The 17,417-nt window shown below is 50.0% G+C and overlaps 1 protein-coding gene across 2 annotated transcripts in view; it reads left to right on the top strand.

The window, feature by feature from the left end:
• The first annotated feature begins 363 nt into the window (after window positions 1–363).
• ACOT7 (acyl-CoA thioesterase 7) overlaps window positions 364–17,417 on the top strand; it is a 107,742-nt gene continuing 90,688 nt past the window's right edge. The window contains exon 1 of one of the 2 annotated variants that reach the window (XM_027570381.1): window positions 364–605. In XM_027570381.1, coding sequence (XP_027426182.1) covers window positions 448–605 — 158 coding nt within the window. In that variant the 5' untranslated portion in view covers window positions 364–447. Of the gene's footprint in view, window positions 606–14,182; window positions 14,447–17,417 lie in introns of those variants that run through there. The other variant, XM_027570379.2, reaches the window with a different exon arrangement.

The following is a 17,417-nucleotide window of genomic DNA, read 5'->3' as shown; positions in this document are numbered from 1 at the left end:
CCGCGCATCCACGTGCCTCCCGGCACAACACACGGCAGCTCGATCGTAAATGCTCTTTTACGGGAAACCGCCTCCAATTTCCTGTCATGGCTGATTCGAGAAGGCGACACCCGGACGCGGACCCCCATAGGCCTCTCTGCCGCACGCGGGCCGCAGCCGCCTCGCGGGGCGCTGTGACCCGCAACCGCCGGGCGCGGGCGGCCGGAACGCCCCACACGAACACGCGCCGCGCGGGGCGAGGCTGATCCACGCGGCCGCCCCCCGTCGGCACCGCCCAACAGCCGCCGAACCTTCTAGAAGCGGCTCCCCACCGCGCCCCGCCGTAGCCAGAACCGGACGCCGGGGGAGCCAGCCGCGGCTCGAGGGGCGGGGCGCGTGGGGGCGGGGCCGGCATAGGAGGCCGCGTTCGATTCGCCGCCGGCACTCAGGCCCCGCCCCACCGGCGCCATGGCCCCGCCTCCTCCCTCCCCCTCCATGGCGCCGCCCGGGCTCATTCATTCCGCGCCAGGCCTGCCAGACACCTGCGCTCTCCTTCAGCCGCTCGCCGCCGCCGCCGGCATGTCAGGCCCCGCCGCCGAGACCCCGTCCGCCATCCAGATCTGCCGGTAAGCGGGGCGCGCGGCGCGGCGGGAGGCCAGGACGCCGAGTCAGCGCCCGGGCCCGCCCCGGCCCGCCCAGGCCAGCGCCCCTCCGCGCCCTCCCCCAACCACCGCCGCCCCAGCCGGGTGCCCGGCCCGGCCTCTCCGGCTCGCCGCTCACCCGCCGCAGCCGGGATGCGCCTCGGACTCCGCAGCGCCGGCGGCCCCTGGCGCATCCCGGGGACGGCGCAGCGGCCACGCAGGCCGTTTGCGGGAGGAATCCGCGCGACGCCCTTCCGGGCAGGGTCGGTGCGCATCCCCCGCGCCGCGCCCCGCCCCGCCGTGCCCGAGCGCTCCCGAGCCCCAGCCCGGCTCCATTTGAGACCCCCTAATTCGAGGGCGTTCTTCGGGCGCTGTTGCATCGCCAACCCGGTACCCCGAGAGGTGGGGCGCAGATAACCAGCTCGCCCTGCGAGCCCTTGGGTGGGTACCCGAGTGGGCGGGGGCTGCAGAGGTACATTCCCTTCAGTGTACTGCCTCGGCTTTTGCGTAAAAACGGTGTTAACTGGAAGAGCAGAAAATACCCTTCCCTGCTGACGGGTTATTGCACCATTGAGCCTGGAAGTATTTTACACGATGGGGACACAGGGTTCTTCCCACCACCTTCCTACCTTCCTCCATGGGCCGTGGGTAGATAGAGGCCGCCAGAGCAAGCTGGAGATCATGAGCTGGCTTATTTCCCACTGGAGCGCTGAGGGCAGCCTCAAGGTTACTCTTCATCCCTTTGGGCAGAATCAGAAGCAGGCACGCTGGTATTTGAGCATGAGCTGAGTAATGAGTAAGGGCAAGAAGTCTGGGAAGGACGCACTAGGACTGGGGCCTGCAGCAGGGCTGTCCTGCCTGGTGCACCACTGAGTGAGCTGCTTCCTGGTATGGGGCTGGGCATCACACTGACCTTGGGTCCCAGCCAGGTTGGTTTCCCGTGGATGTTGACATCTCTTTGGAAAAGGCAATGGCTGGGTGTGTATAGTAAGTGCGGGATCAACGGGGTGCCTTGACTCCATCTCACTTCTGACCGGGTCAGAAGCCTTTCCTGACCTCAAGGTCAGTTTTGAGTTTTCTAGGAAGAGGAGATTTTTAAGGGGAACCTTGCTGTGTTCCCTTGTTGGCTGTGTGGTGGTCATGGCCCCACCAACTCCCGAGTTCCAGGGCAAAAATAATAGAAGCAACTGAGTTGGAAAAGGACGGGCCTGGAGTCAGGGCCTTGGATCAGGCTCTGCCTTGTATTGGCCAAGTGACCTTGGCATTCAGTGTTTGCAAAGGGCCTGTGTATCTCTCCTCTCATTCGGTTTGCCCAACTTCCCTGGGAGGGAGGATGGCAGGGGTCTCACCATTGTGAAGAGAGGAAGGAAATTGGAGGAGGAAATTGAGGCTCTAGGAGCCCCAATGTCTCTGTAAGGTCATCCAGCCACAAGAGCCTGAAGGCAGCCCCTGCCAGGTCATTTGTGTCCAGACCTGTGGATTTTCCACTGCACTCTCCCCCAAAAAAGAAGATACTGATTTCAATCTACGCTTATGTGTGTGTGCTTTTGGTCACCCTGGGTGTGTACCGTGCTGCCTCTGGCATATTCACAATTGCATATTACCTCTGAGTGGCCTTGAGACAGGTGGGCAGGATGCCTGGCTGAGGTGAGCATCTGGTGCCCAGCGCTCCTGCCGAAGGGAGTCAGGGCGGGGCTGTGGAGAGGGCCGTGGTCATAAGGGCTTGGCCCAGAGAAACCCCAGGACACTGGAGAGTGGACATACCAGGGCAGGGAGCCCTTTAAGGACATCTGAGCTGATACCCCGTGTTGAAAGAGGAGCCTCTTGGCCTAGGACAGCCAGGCCCATGAATTTAACAAGTTTCACTGGCTTGTGAAGGAGCAGAGTGCCATAGAGGGACACTGACTGACATGGAAAATTTGGTCCCCACTTTCAGGGTGCTCACAGTCCAGCAGGGAAGGATGCCAGAACCTACACCATCCTAGATAATTAAGAGTGGTCACATGTTCTCGATTTGGAAGGAGGTGTTGAAGGGATGGGGCTCTAAAGGCTGGGGAAGGCAGTGGTTAGAACCAGCCCCGCAGTCCAACAAGGAAAAATGTAATCAGCTAACTAAACATTAGCATTAAAACGAATTCAACCTCCACCCATTTGGAAGCTGCCTGGCTTTCCAGTGTCCCATTTTCTCCCGGGTTGTTCCAAGTGTTAAAGAAAGTGTATCTAGTGCCTGGTGGAATGGAATGGCTGGCACCTTGTAAGTAAATAAAGCTCTTTTTGTCCAAAAAGTGGGACACAGGCTCAAGAGGCCGAGGGGCCTGGATTCGAATCCTAGCTCTGCCTCTCATAGGTGAGTGGTTTCCGGCATGTTCCTTAACCTGGTTGGGCCTCAGCTCTCTTATTTGTGAATTGGAGGTGATAATGCCTACTTTAGTGATTAAAATCTTTGGCGCAGTGCTGGGCAGTTATAAAAGTGAGCTCACAAAGGGAATGTGAGCTCACAAAGAGAACAGTTTAACTTTGAGAACCTGAAGTTTGGATAGTCAGGCCACCGTGGGGTGCTGTCTCCACCTCTTTTTGATCCAGCCCTATGACGCAGGTGCCCGGACAGCATTTAAAGTCTCAGAAGAGCATTTTTCCTTTGGTTATTTTGCTTTATTTCCTTTGGTTTAAGTAATGTTAATTAACGTTTAGTTAGCAAATTACATTTTTACTTGTTTGGTTCAGAGTTCTAGAATGTTAGACCTGAAAGGACCCTTAGAAGCCCTCCAGTCTAGCTCTGTTATGTTACAGATGGGGAAAACGAGGTCCTCAGAGGTTAAGGTCTTGGTGAAGGGCAGACCTTGGACCTTGACCAGGAGCTGAAGGCTCCTGGTGGATTATTCCCTGCCAGTGTCCCTGTTGCTGTGGTTTTTCCACTGCCTTTCAAGCTGAAGTTTATATTTGGTTGTGAGGCTTAATCATGGCATCAGTGTGGGCCCCTAGCAGAAGCCCCTGAGTGTTTGTTGAAATAAAGTTGAAGGACATGTCATGTAATAGGTTTTTGGAGAATAGGGCTTTGTGGAGCCCTGATGGAAATGCTCCATGTCTGCACTGTCCAATACGGTAGCCACTAGTCACTGGCCACTGAGTGCCTGAAATGTGGCCAGACATGGAGGAACTGGATTTTTTTTTTTTTAAGATTTTATTTATTTATTTGATAGAGAGAGAGACAGCGAGGGAGGGAACACAAGCAGGGGGAGCGGGAGAGGGAGAAGCAGGCTTCCCGCCGAGCAGGGAGCCTGATGCAGGGCTCGATCCCAGGACCCAAGGATCATGACCTGAGCCAAAGGTAGACGCTTAACGACTGAGCCACCCAGGCGCCCAGAACTGGATTTTTAATTTAAATGTAAACATACATAGTCTCCTGTGACTGGTGGCTACATTATGGGACAGTGTAGTATTGTAGAGGGATAAGAAACTGGAATTTATGGCAGGCCTGGGAGAGGAAGGATTTCCTAATGGTTTCAGAAGCTCCCTGGGGACTGCAGTTGGCTCTCAAACCACCTACCTAATGGAGGCGGACTTTGCCCAGGGCAGATAATGTAGGAGTCATTTATTTGTAGGTAAGTGTGTGAGGTCTTCCATGGGGCTTTTTGTTTGCATGCTCTTAGATGCAAATCTGCTAGGAAATGTCTTGAGGTTAGGGATTGCTTTCTTCACTGTTGTGTGCTGAGAATGCCTGAGATATTGCCTGGCCTCCAGGAGATACAGCTTTTGGTAGATCTGGCATCTAGTAGCCAAAATGTTAGTGGAAGGGACCTAAATTCTAGTATGTTAATGGATTAGAATTTTTTCCCCTTGGGCTCTGTCTTTGGGTTTACAGTGGAATTAATAAAAACATTGAATCTGAGTTACAGAGACCATACCCTGAGCTAATGTTCTGGAACATTCTATAGAACGGTGCACAGTGCTGCCTCCCTTCTTGCTAGGATAGGGAGGCCCTGGAAAAAGGCGCAGTCGTTGCAGCCCAGGGAGCCTCTAGGTGGGTAGGCTGTTGCTCACCCACTGTCCAGCCTCCCCCTGTAAGTGGGCCAGGCAGCTTGGCATCGCCTTGGACTTGGCACCACAGTCCACCAGCTCCCTGGTTTCAGTCAGGCCAGAAGTAGCTTTTTCCTGTTAACCTTAAAAATAAAGCTGCCAGTTATTTTACCAGCCAAAAAAAAAAGGGAGGGGTTATTCAGGAATTGCAGGGCAAGGAGGCTTACAGCAAAACCATAGGCAAGCCTGGAGAACAAAGAGGAATGCTGTTTTATATCGGAGAGGGGGAAGTTCTGAAGGTGGTTATGAACAAAAAGTCTATTGGAGCAAACTGGGAGTTCAGAGTATAGTGGCTTCTCATTGGCCGAGGTGTGACAGACCCCCACTGGCTGGGCTGTTGCCAGGGCAAGAAGAAAGCTTTCTTCCTCCTGCTGGGGTGGTACAGTAGGCGCTAAAGCGCTTGCAAGGAGCTGCCGCCTTTCCCGGCTGCCCGGCCGCTGACGCGAGCGGCAGGGTGTGAGAGCTCCCCCTGCCGGCCGCCTGACGCCACTCTAAACCAGGTCTTTGATTGACGTTCACAGCCCTGTACTGGGGGCTTCTGCAGGCGGGGCGCACTGTGTGCCTCCAGGTCCACGGGGACTCCCTGCCAGAGGTGTCCTGGGGAGTGGGATACATATGGCTACCCCCCCCCCCCGCCCCCACGGACCACCTACGTCCAAATAACTGAGGAAGCTTGTTACAAATGCACATTTTCTGCAGGCAAATTACAGTTAAGTAGAAAATCAACAAAATGCAGATTTTAAAACATTAATGAGACACTTGGGGGGAACTTGAATAGTCCTTTGAAACTTAAAAGACACTAAGGAATTTACAGTTTTTTAAAGATGAGATCATTGTAGTTCTGCTTTTTAAAAAAAAGACCTTATACGGTATGATGTACATACAATCAAATGCACCTATTTTAAGCGCACTGCTCGCTGAATTTTAGCAAATGCGTACATCCGCAGAATGACCACCACAACTGTGACACAGAACGTTTCCATCACCCCCAGCAGTTCCTTCCTGCCTCTTTTTGGTCAGTCCCTTTCCAACCCCAACCCCTGGTAAACAGGTCTGCTTTGTATCACTCTGGTTTCTGCCTTTTCTACAATTCCACATGGGTGGAATCATACACCTGGAACTCTGCTTGTGAGCACCACTTCCTGTGTGTCCGTTCTTCTCACTGCCTAGTTGTGTTACCTGCGCTTTGTTTCTCTCTTCGCCTGTCAGAGAACATCTGGGATCTTTCCAGCTGTTGGTGATTGTGAAGACAGTTCACAAATGTGGATCTCAAAACTTTTAGGACACCACTGGGGAAACTTGAACACTTACTTGGTATTTGATGACACCAAGGAATTGGTGTTATATTTTAGGTGGGATAATTATTTTGTGGTTCTGTTTTTTTTTTAAAGATTTTTATTTATTTGACACACAGAGAGACAACGAGAGAGGGAACACAAGCAGGGGAGTGGGAGAGGGAGAAGCAGGCTTCCCGCGGAGCAGGGAGCCCGATGTGGGGCTTGATCCCAGGACCCTGGGACCATGACCTGAGCCGAAGGCAGACGCTTAACGACTGAGCCACCCAGGCGCCCCTGTGGTTCTGTTTTTAAACGGAGTCTTTCTCTTTTAGAGGAAATGCTGAGATATTTACAAATGCCAAGCTGTGATGTCTGAGATTTGTTTAAACTCATCTGGAGTGGAGGAGCGGGTGGGAACAGAGAGGAAACCGATCATCTGAAACCAGAGTTGACCAGTGGAGCTATTTGGTGGGGACTCCGGGATTCATTTCCTTCTCTCTGCTCTTGTAAGTGATGTTTTCCACAATAAAGAATAAAAAGACGGGGCGCCTGGGTGGCCCAGTTGGTTAAGTGTCCGACTCTTGGTTTCAGCTCAGGTGGTAATCTCAGGGTCCTGGGATGGAGCCCCCAGTTGGGCTCTGTGCTCAGTGGCAAGTCTGCTGGACATAATTTTCCTCTCCCTCTGGTTGCATTCCATCTCTCTCTCTCTAAAATAAGTGAAAAAAAAATTTTAAATATTTTATTTATCTGAGAGAGAGAGAGAGCACAAACAGGGGGAAGGGCAGAGGGAGAAGCCGACTTCCCGCTGAGCAGGGAGCCCGATGTGGGGCTCCATCCCAGGATCCTGGGATCATGACCCAACCTGAAAGCAGACGCTTAACAGAACGAGCCACCCCAAGGCCCCCATAAATAAAATCTTAAAAAAAAAAAAAAAAAAGGAAGGAAAAGACAAATAGCCTCTTGAGTCCCTACTCCAAACCTACAGCTTTTGCATCATGGGGGCCCCGGGGGCCAGGGATCTGCATCTTCCTCAGTGCTCCACTGGGGCTCGAGGGCCACTGTCTGAAGTAGGGATGGGAATTTTCCACTGTGTTCTTGCGTCCTCTTTCCTCAGCTACCCTGCTGCCAGGAGCCCTGTGCTAGTTGGCAGACTCCCAACCCTCCTGACACCTGCCATGCAGAGACCCTTCCAGCCCAGGTGGAGCTGCTCACCCTGCTGGAGCCTGGTCTGGACTGACGGCTGGTCCTGGAGATGGGAATCTTGGGTGTGTCGCTTACAGTCCTACCCACGTCCTCCGGTTAACTTTAAAAATGAAAGTTTTTTATCAGCAAAACTGGATTTATTCAGGAAAAACAGGATTGCAATTCAGGACATCTAAGCTATGGAAAGACCATAAGCAAGCCCAACAGACAAAGGAGAGGAACATTATTTTATGGAGAAGACGGGGGAAGTCAGGAGGGGTGATTCTGAATGAGAGCTCGGTGATGACAGCTTCTCATTGGCTGAGCTGCAGGAATAGTTGTTTTTTTTTTGTAGAAAATTCAATGTACATTTTTTCCTGTTGGGGTCCTTAGTTTATGGTCCTTTCCTGTTGATGATTCTTCTCTGGGAGTCTGTATTTCACACTTCCTGGAACTGACGTTGAGTGGCATGGCTCACCCTTCTAGCCTCCTGACTCCACTTGGTTTTACTTTATTAATTTTCTTTTTTCTTTTCTTTTATTATGTTATGTTAGTCACCATACATTACATCATTAGTTTTTGATGGTAGTGTTCTACTTTATTCATTTTCATGCCGTTTTTGTTTTGTTTTTGGGTTTTTGGTGGGGGGTAGGGGCAGTGGGAGAGGGAGGGAGAATCCCAAGCAGGCTTCATGCCCAGTGCAGCACCTGATACAGGGCTCTGCCTCACAATCCTGAGATCGTGACCTGAGCCGAAATTAAGAGTCGATTGCTTAACCGACTAGCCACCCATGTGCCCCCATTTTTTAAAAAAAGATTTATTTATTTATTTATTTATTTATTTATTAGGAAGAGGGAGAGAGAGAGAAAGTGCTTGAGCAGGGGAGGAACAGAGGGAGAGAATCCTTAAATAGACTCTGCAGAGCGCAGAGCCCAACTCGGGGCTCTATCCCAGGACCCTGAGATCATGACATGAGCTGAAATCAAGAGTTGGACGCTTAACTGACTGAGCCCCGCAGACGCCCCTTATTCAGTGGTTTTGTCCCTCAGTGCCAGGAAAGACCTTTCCTGGTTGTCATGTCCTACATTGGAGGGGAATCGTGTGGCAGTTGGAAACCCCTTAAGGCCATATTTGAGTAACGAGGAAGGTCAGAAGGGAGGACTCCCAGGCACTTCCCATCTATACTACATATTTATCAAGACCACAGCATTGGAGATCAGCTCCTTCCTGGGTACGTCATTTTTACAAAAGTTTCACAGGCAACCAACCACAAAACTTAAAATATTTATACAACAGAAGAAGTAACATAACAATTCCAAATTGTATGGTGGTTCCATACCAGGACTCGAGATCTGACAGTAGCCAACTGAAAATATTTATTGGTACTGATTCTGACTTGGAGGAAAAAAATTCTCCCTCCAGAGTCATGTGTGCCTCTTGGAAGTCCCTGCTGAGAGTGGCAACGAGAGCAGAATAGTGCATACCACTGGAGTACGCTGAGAGAATGAACCTAGGACATTTGGGAAGACACAGTGCAGGTCTAAGCATGAAGCAATAGCTAATGAACTTTTTGCAAAAATAGTAAAACTTCAAAGATGTACTAAAATAGTATTGTTATCTCAAAAGAACGGTTTGCAAAAACAAATGTTATCCAGTAAGACAGCCTGTAAGATCTCAAATTCAGAGATAGTGAATTTGGATAAGAACCCAGAGTCAAATAATAGTTCAGATGAAAGACTTTTGTGACTCTTGAACCTTCTAATCCTTTGGAAAAAGCAAGTGAAAAACTAATTTGTCACGGGATCATGATGAGCCTGTTTCTGAAAAAGGCCATAATCAAAAAAAGAAAAAAGGGTTTCCCCTTTTTGCAGGAGCCTGGGGAAATGTGGATGAGGGCATTTTCTTTTCTTTTTTTTTTTTTTAAGATTTTATTTTTTTATTTGAGAGAGAGAGAATGAGAAATAGAGAGCACGAGAGGGAAGAGGGTCAGAGGGAGAAGCAGACTCCCCGCCGAGCAGGGAGCCTGATGTGGGACTCGATCTCGGGACTCCAGGATCATGACCTGAGCTGAAGGCAGTCGCTTAACCAACTGAGCCACCCAGGCGCCCGGATGAGGGCATTTTCTTTCCATGAAACTAAGAGTGGATGCAGACAGCATGAAGAAGGCACCCAGGCCTGGTCTGGACATCTCAGGAAAGCTGTCTGATGTCATCTGTTTCACGGCTGGGAAGCCCCTGCTTTCAGTCACCAGCCGGTGTGTGGGGCCGGTCAGGGTTTGGTGCTTCCCCTAAATGTGTCCTATGAATCCAAGAGGCTATTCCTTGGAGTTTGGTGGCGCAAGGGCTGGTTAGCAGTGCCTGGAAAGGGCATGTCCAGCAAGGTTGAAGAGTCTTTGTGGAGGTGTATCATCCAACAGACGAAATCTCCAGGTTGCAAGGTGTGATACTTAAGGTCTTCCGGGAATGAATGGTGAAAAGGTTGCTCTACAAAACATGGTTATTTTTTAAAAAGATTTTATTCATTTATTTGAGAGAGAGAGAGAGAGAGCACGAGTGGGGTGAGGGGCAGAGGGAGAAGCAGACTCCCCACTGAGCAGGGAGCCCAACATGGGGCTCGACCTGAGCCAAAGGCAGACGCTCAACCGACTGAGCCACCCAGGTGCCCCTATTTTAATTTTTTGAAAATATATTTTAAAGTAATCTCTACACCCAATGGGGGCTTGAACCCACAACCCCGAGATCAAGAGTCACACACTCCACCAACTGAGCCAGCCGGATGTCCCCTACCAAAGCCTGGTTATTTTATTTATTTATTTTTTATTTGAGATATATATATATATGGAGAGAGCACATGAGCAGGGGGAGCAGCAGAGGGAGAGGGGGAAGCAGACACCCTACTGAGCAGGGAGCCCGGTGTGGGGCTCGATCTCAGAGGACCCTGAGATCATGACCTGAGCCGAAGGCAGATGCCTAACCGACTGAGCCACCCAGGCGCCCCTGGCCTGGTTATTTTTAACAGATGCAATTAGGCTTTTAAAATATTGTAATGTATCTCCTTTTGTCGACTATGGACAGGAGGCAGGGGCCAAGTGCCCTGGATGACCTGTGACTTAGCTCAAAGGGTGAGAGTCTACATGTTGCAAAGGGTGTCAGTCTGAGATTTAGAAGGACCAACAGCAATCCTTTCAGCCAAGGTGTCTGGAAGCTCTCTACAAATTTTGCCAATTGAGTCTTCATAGTGCCTTTAGTGTGTTTCACTAACCTTGAGGATTGAGGGTGGTATGCACACTGAAATTGTTCTAAAACTAGCCAAACAGCACAGACTTGTCGAAGCACCTGACTGGTAAAATGGGTTTCCTGATCACTATGAAGTCTGATAGGAGTTACTCAGGTAGGGATAATCCTTCTGAACAGAATTTTTTTTTTTAAGATTTTATTTATTTATTTGATAGAGAGAACGAGTGGGGGGAGGGGCATGAGCCTGACGCGGGACTCTGGACTCGATCCCAGGAGTCTGGGACCATGACCTGAGCCAAAGGCAGACGCTTCGCCGACTGAGCCACCCGGGCGCCCTATTTGAACAGAATTTTAACCACAGAAGAAGCAGTGGCCTGCCTATAAGGGAAAGGTTCAGGCCAGTGAGAAAATATACGAATTGTGACTGACAGTTCTATGAGACAGGGAAAGCTTTGTAAAATCCGTTTGTGTGACCAGGTTTTCTGCACTTTGGACAGGTGTGTAAGTGAAATAAGCACTCTTTGTCTTTGCAGACTGTTAATATTTCTTCACCAATAGTGGTTCATGAACACTATAATTTTGTCAGTAGACCAGCAGTTTAATGCATGTACAGAGGTAAGCAGTGGGAATTTTAGAATTTCTGGCAGGGCCAGATTGTTATTGGGTGCAAACCAGAGTTCTTCCTTTTTACTGAGCCAACAATGATTAGGTTTCCAATACTGTTTTTCCTTCTCTGGGGCCAATTGTTGGGTTATCTCTTGTTGATTTTTCCAAATTATCATTTGGAACAACATCCCTTTTGGACCCCGACAGAGATTCGGCTGTGGGTTTCCTTGACAGCATCATTTTTGGCAGAAATATCAGTGAGGTGGTTTCCTTTGGTCTCCAGGGAGTTGTGTCTGGAATGCCCAGGAGCCTTGATTATAGCCAAAGCAGCCAGCAAAAGTGTGGCATCTGATAAAATTTTTTTAAAGATTTTTAAAATTTATTTGAGAGAGAATGAGAGAGAGCGAACACAAGGGGGGTGAAGGGCAGAGGGAGAAGCAGAATCCCCACTGAGCAGGGAGCCCGATGTGGGGCTCAATCCCAGGACCCTGGGATCATGACCTGAGCCAAAGGCAGATGCTTAACCAACTGAGCCACCCAGGAGCCCGATGGGAGCCATTTTTAATTCTATTCCCATTCAAGGTAAGGAAACCTCACTGTTAACCATTCCAAAGTCATGAGCCATGGTGTGCCAACTGTTGGCATAAATGCTTGCGGTTTTACCCTTGCATGGTTTTACCATACAGGGATGGTTCAAGGGGATCCCGTGGTTATTTCCTCAGTGCCCTGAACTAACAGGGTAGTTGGTGGCAGGAATGGCTGTGAGGCCAGGGGGACTTCCCTGGGCCACAGGATCTGGTTGTTGGCTATATACCCTGTGGGTTGATGACGGCCCCTGTGTTTTTGTGGCTGAGGACTCTGAAGGCATTCCCTTCACTCTCATTTACACAGAGGAAAAAGGGAAGTTAGTAATTAAGATGTCTGAGGGCAGGGGTCTTATTAGGCTCTTTAAAGTCCCCAAAGTTGGGGATGCCTGGGTGGCTCAGTTGGTTAAGCCACTGCCTTCGGCTCAGGTCATGATCCTGGAGTCCCGGGATCGAGTCCTGCATCGGGCTCTCTGCTCGGCGGGGAGTCTGCTTCTCCCTCTGACCCTCCCCCCCCATGTACTCTCTCTCTTTCATTCTCGTTCTCTCAAATTAATAAATAAATAGATCTTTAAAAAAAAAAGTCCCCAAAGTTGTGTCTTCCTCCTCTTTCATTTTTTAATTTTTACTCTTATATTTATAGTAAGCTCTACACCCAACGTAGGGCTTGAACTCATGTCCCTAAGATCAAGAGCCGTATGTTCTACTGACTCAGCCTGCCAGGAGCCTTTGATCTTTCCTTTTCTTAGTAAAGCATGTAGACATTGAGCCACAAGAAAGACCTTTGGAATCCCATTTCGACTGGCCAGCCGATTCAAGAAAACTTTGTAGCTGGCACTTAGTTTTGGGTTTTGGGAAGTTCAGGAACCCTACCTGGGTTCTAACGTAGTTCTTGTTATGAGATCAGGTTTCCTAGTATCAAACCTGTTTTGAGCAAACAGCAATTTTTCTTTGGGGATTTTATGCCCTTTAAGGCCAAAAGTGATAACAGGTGGATGCCGTCTTCTTGTGAAGAGGTTTGAGAAGGGCAGTGGAGAAGCAAATCATCTATGTATTATAATAAATAGAGCCTACAGAAAATTTTTATTTCATCCAAATAGATTTTGAGATTTGTGTAAAGTAAGGACCATGTGTGAAACCTTGGGCCATTGCTGTTCAGATGTATTTACATTCTTCCCAAGTGAAAGCAAAAAGTTAATTGTCTCTCCTTATTAACTGCAATGCTGAAGATGCACTGCATCGATCAAGTGCAGTGAAAAAACTTGCTTTCTCTGGGAACGGATGTCAGTAATATACAGGGGTTTGGAGCAACAGGGTGCCGAGAGATAACCATGTTGTTTATTGTTTGGCAGTCCTGGACGATAATACCAATCCAAAGAGGCGTCCCATTCAGTTTTGACAGTTTCAGAGCCATGGCTGTCCAGTTTAGTTTTGAGAAAGTAAGTTTGGGGAGATCAAAAGTCCACCATCATGGCCATTGAAGTTCTAAATTACATTTGGTGAAGTCAGTCCATTTAGTTAGAAGTGTGCATGAGGAGGGACCATGGTTTTTCAACATAAAACCAACTGTGGTCCCACAAGTGGGGGACAGCGCCCCCAGTTTTGATACTGGGATCCCATTTCTTAGAGGTTTGTCTCTAGAGCAGAAGGAAAAATTCCTACACAGCACACTTTCAACAGGAACAGCCTGGTTCCAAATAGAAGTCAGACCAAAGGGCAAACGAGTGAGTTCTCACAGAAAGGCCAAAGCCCTAAAATAGATTCTGGATAAAGCCAGGAGAGCTCAAACACAAAGACGGTGGAGCTTGAGATGCAGGAGGACACTTGCCCTCACTATCCAGGGTCAGCAAGAAAGCAGTGAGCCAGTGAGCCTTGGGCATCGGCACCTGTGTGTCCACCAGCCTCGGAGTTGTTGGGGGTCTCCTCTGGATCCCATTTCTGATCACCAAGTAATGGTAACCTTAAAAATAAAAAAGTCCATTATTTTACCAGCAAACATGGGCTTATTTGGGAAGAGCAGAGAACTGCTATTTGGGACAAGCAGGCTGTGGCAAAGCCGTGGGCAAGCCCAGCAAACAGAGGAGAGGAGCCTTATCTCACAGAGAAGGTGGGGGAGGACCCCCCCCCCCCCCCGCCGAGAAAAGCCGAAAAGCGAGAGCTCAGGGTGATGACGGCTTCTCATTGGCTGAGGTGCAGGGGGGTGGGTCGCGTCCTTGTGGAAGATGCAGTGCGCATCTTTTTCTGTTGAAGCCCTCATCTGATGATTCTTCCCTGGATGACTCTTCTGTTGGCAACTGTAATTGTCGTGGAGTGGCCTCCCCTGCAGCCTCTTGACTCCACTTCATGTGTTTTCCCTTTAGGAAAACTGCTGTCCCACAGATGGGCTGTGGTCCTGTTGTGTCGGCAGCCCTCTTTTGCTTAGGAGAGAGCTGAGCTCGATGACTTCAGGCCGAGCCATGAATTCCTTGCATCCCTGGAATTGGCAGAGAATCATCCTGTGAGGCACTCCCGGAAGGAGAACTGCCAGTTTGACGTGGGCAGACAGAGGAGGGGCATCCCCGGGGGAGGCTACCGGGAAAGGGAGACCTGTAGGGAGGGCTCTGGGGCAGGGGGTGGGGGTCAGGCCCGCTGGAGAGACGGCACTGGAGGCTGCTAATTAGCCTCGTGCTGGCAACGGGGCAAACTTACTGCAAAATGAAGCTGCTTGTCTGTGCTGTCCCCCTCCGGGCGCTTGCCAGGCAGGCAGCCACCTGGAAGCGTCTGGGGCCCAGGAGCTCCCAGCGTCCCAGGGAGAGATGCTGGGTTTCCATGAAGGCTCTTGAAACCAGGTCTGATCTGCTGTCTCGACCCTGTGTCACTGCAAGGTAGGATGACAGGGACATTTCTGTGCCCACAGCGATGGCATCTTCCACTCTGGTGTCCAGTGTGTAGGTCAGACTGAGCCTTCGGCTGCATGACTCAGGATTTATTGTTTGTTTGTTATTTTATTTTATTTATTTTTTGACAGAGAGAGAGGGAACACAAGCAGGGGGAGTGGGGGAGAGAGAAGCAGGCTTCCCGCCGAGCAAGGAGCCCGATGTGGGGCTCCATCTCAGGACCCTGGGATCCTGACCTGAGCTGAAGGCAGATGCTCAACGACTGAGCCACCCAGGTGCCCCAGGATTTATTGTTAATAAATGGAATGCTCGGTGTTCAGTGAACTGCCTAATTGAGCATACCCACTTGTGTGTTCATCTGAAGTGGAGACCTAGCATGTTTTTTGGCCAGGGACCAGTCGAAGCCCAGGGACCACTCCGGAGCTTTGTCGGAGGCATAGGCTTTCAGGATTGGCGGGCTCTGGGCAGCAGGCACCTTTGAGGGCTTGAGGCAGGTGTGGAGATTCAAGTGCTGTGCCTGCTAACAGCTGTGCTGGTTCATCACTCCCTGGGCACACGCTGCCAAGGAGTCTGGGGACGTGTGCATTCTGCTGTCCCCTGGGCCAGGGGGTCAGGCTGTGATTTTTGGACCGGCAGGCTTGTACAGGGCAGGGGGAGCTGTGCTTGCATGATGGGCTCATCCTCAGCAGTGTAACCTTGTGCTGCTTTCTTTCTTTCAAGATTTTTTTTTATTTATTCATGTGAGATGAGAGAGAGAGAGAGGCAGAGGGAGAAGCAGGCTTTCCAAGGAGCAGGGAGCCCGATGCAGGACTTGATCCCAGGACCCCGGGATCATGACTTGAGCCGAAGGCAGACGCTTAACCATCTGAGCCTCCCAGGCGCCCCTTGTGCTGCTTTCCGTGGCCTTCCTGTATTTATATCAAACTTTACAGAAACTTTGTTCAGTGGGTGTATTCCACCCCCCTTCTTTGTACCAGCTTTATTGACATGAAACCTGTGTTTCCACGTGACTCATCCGCTGAAGTGTACAATTTCACTAGCAAAAATGGGTTTATTCGGGACTAGCAGAGAATTACAATTTGGAACAAGCAAGCTCCTGTGAAACCCTGGGCAAGTCTGGAGAACAAAGAAGTTGCTTTTATAGAGGGAAGGAGGGAGCAGGGAGGGCTCTTGTAAACCAGAAGCCCATTGGAGTGTACTGGGAGTTGGAAGTGTAGTGGCTTCTCATTGGCTGTACAGTCTCTCACGGGTTCCGCGGTTGCTGGAGCAGGAGAGCCTTTCTTCCTCCTGCTGGGGTGGTGTAGGGGGACCTGTGGGGATCGCTCTTCCTGATGGGTCTGCAAGTTTCCAGTTGTCGGCTGTGAGAGCGTCCCCTGCTGGCCTCCCGACTCCGTTCTAAATGAGGCTTATTTATTTTTCATTTTTTATTAATTTAATACATTTTTATTAATTTATTAATCCCCCCAATCTCTATTCTTTATTGGTTTGTCTCTTCTGGACATTCCAAATAAGTAGACTCATGCAACATGGTGTTTTGTGTCTGGCTTCTCTCACTGAGCGCATCCTGTTTTCAAGGTTCGTCCAAGTAGTAGCAGGTGTTGGTGCTTCCTTCAGAACTCACTGTAGGGGTACATACCACATTTTGTGTATCCATTCATCAGTTGATGGACATTTGCTGTGTTCCCACCTTTTAGCTACTGTGTATAATTTTACTATGCACATTCCTGTCCAAGTTTTTGTGTGGGCATATATTTTTATTTCTCGAGTGTATACCTAGTGTGGCTTAATAGGAAATATATACTGGTCTTTGTCCCTGGGTCCTGGCACAGAGTTCCTAAAACACTTGAAATTTCCTGTGTGATAGTAGTCTTTGGTATGCTAATGAGATGAGTGGTAGCTGGGAGCCCATTAGATAGCTTCAGGATGGGGGCGGGTAGCCAGGATGACCCAGGCCGGGCTAGAGGGATGGAACCTTCAGCCCCACCTCCTACCTGGAGGTGGGGGAGGGAGGGCTGGAAGTTGAGTTAATCACCAGTGCCTCCATAATGGGACCTCCATAAAAATCCCCAGCAGTGGAGTTCGGAGATCTTCTGGGTTGCTGGACACCTGGAGGTGTGGAAAGGGCAGTGTGCCTGATTCCCACCCCGTGCCTTGTCCTGTGCGTCTCTTCATTTGGCTGTGCCTGAGCCGTATCCTTTATAACAAACCAGTAAATGTGAATAAAGCGTTTGCCTGAGTCCTGTGAGCCGCTCCAGCAAATTATCCAACCGGAGGAGGTTTTTATGGGAACCCCAATTTCTAGAGCCAGTTTGTCAGAAGTACAGGTGGCCTGGGGCTTGAGAGTGGCATCGAAGTGGGGACAGGCCTGAGCCCTTGAACCTGGGGCCTGTGCTAACTCCGGGCTGTTAGTGTCAGAACTGCACAGAATTGTAGGACACCCAGCCGGGAAAAACCCACCACACACTGGGTGTCAGAGGTGGTGTGAGGAAAACCAGCCCATCTGGGAGTGGAGTGCTGGGTCATAGGGTCACTCTATGTGGAAGCTTGGAGGAGCCACCATTGTGTTTTCCAGCAGTGCAGGGGGCAGGGGGTCCCCCATCCTCCTCAGTGCTAGGGAGCTGCCTCTTGGGTTGCAGCCTTCCTGGCCTAGTTGGCGTGAAGTGGCATCTCACTGTGGCCTTGATTTGGTTTCTCTGACGACTGATAACGTTGAGTACCTTTTTGTGTGCTTGCCAAACACGTGTACATCTTGGTCTATTTAGTTTCTTTACTTGTTTTTCATTTAGCTTCTTTGTCTTTTTATTATCGAGTGGTAAGAGTTCTTTCTGTATTCTAGATACAAGTCCCTCCTCAGATCATGATTTGCAAAGATTTTCTTCCGTTCAGTGGGTTCTCTCAGCACTTTGGATGCTATGCCTTGAAGCACAGAATTTTTGAATTTTGATGTAATCCAATTTAT

Source organism: Zalophus californianus, chromosome 4 (genome assembly GCF_009762305.2).
Source record: "Zalophus californianus isolate mZalCal1 chromosome 4, mZalCal1.pri.v2, whole genome shotgun sequence".
Classification (NCBI taxonomy): Eukaryota; Metazoa; Chordata; class Mammalia; order Carnivora; family Otariidae; genus Zalophus; species Zalophus californianus.
The sequence above is the reverse complement of the archived record's forward strand: the minus strand, read 5'-3'. Positions and strand labels throughout refer to the sequence as shown.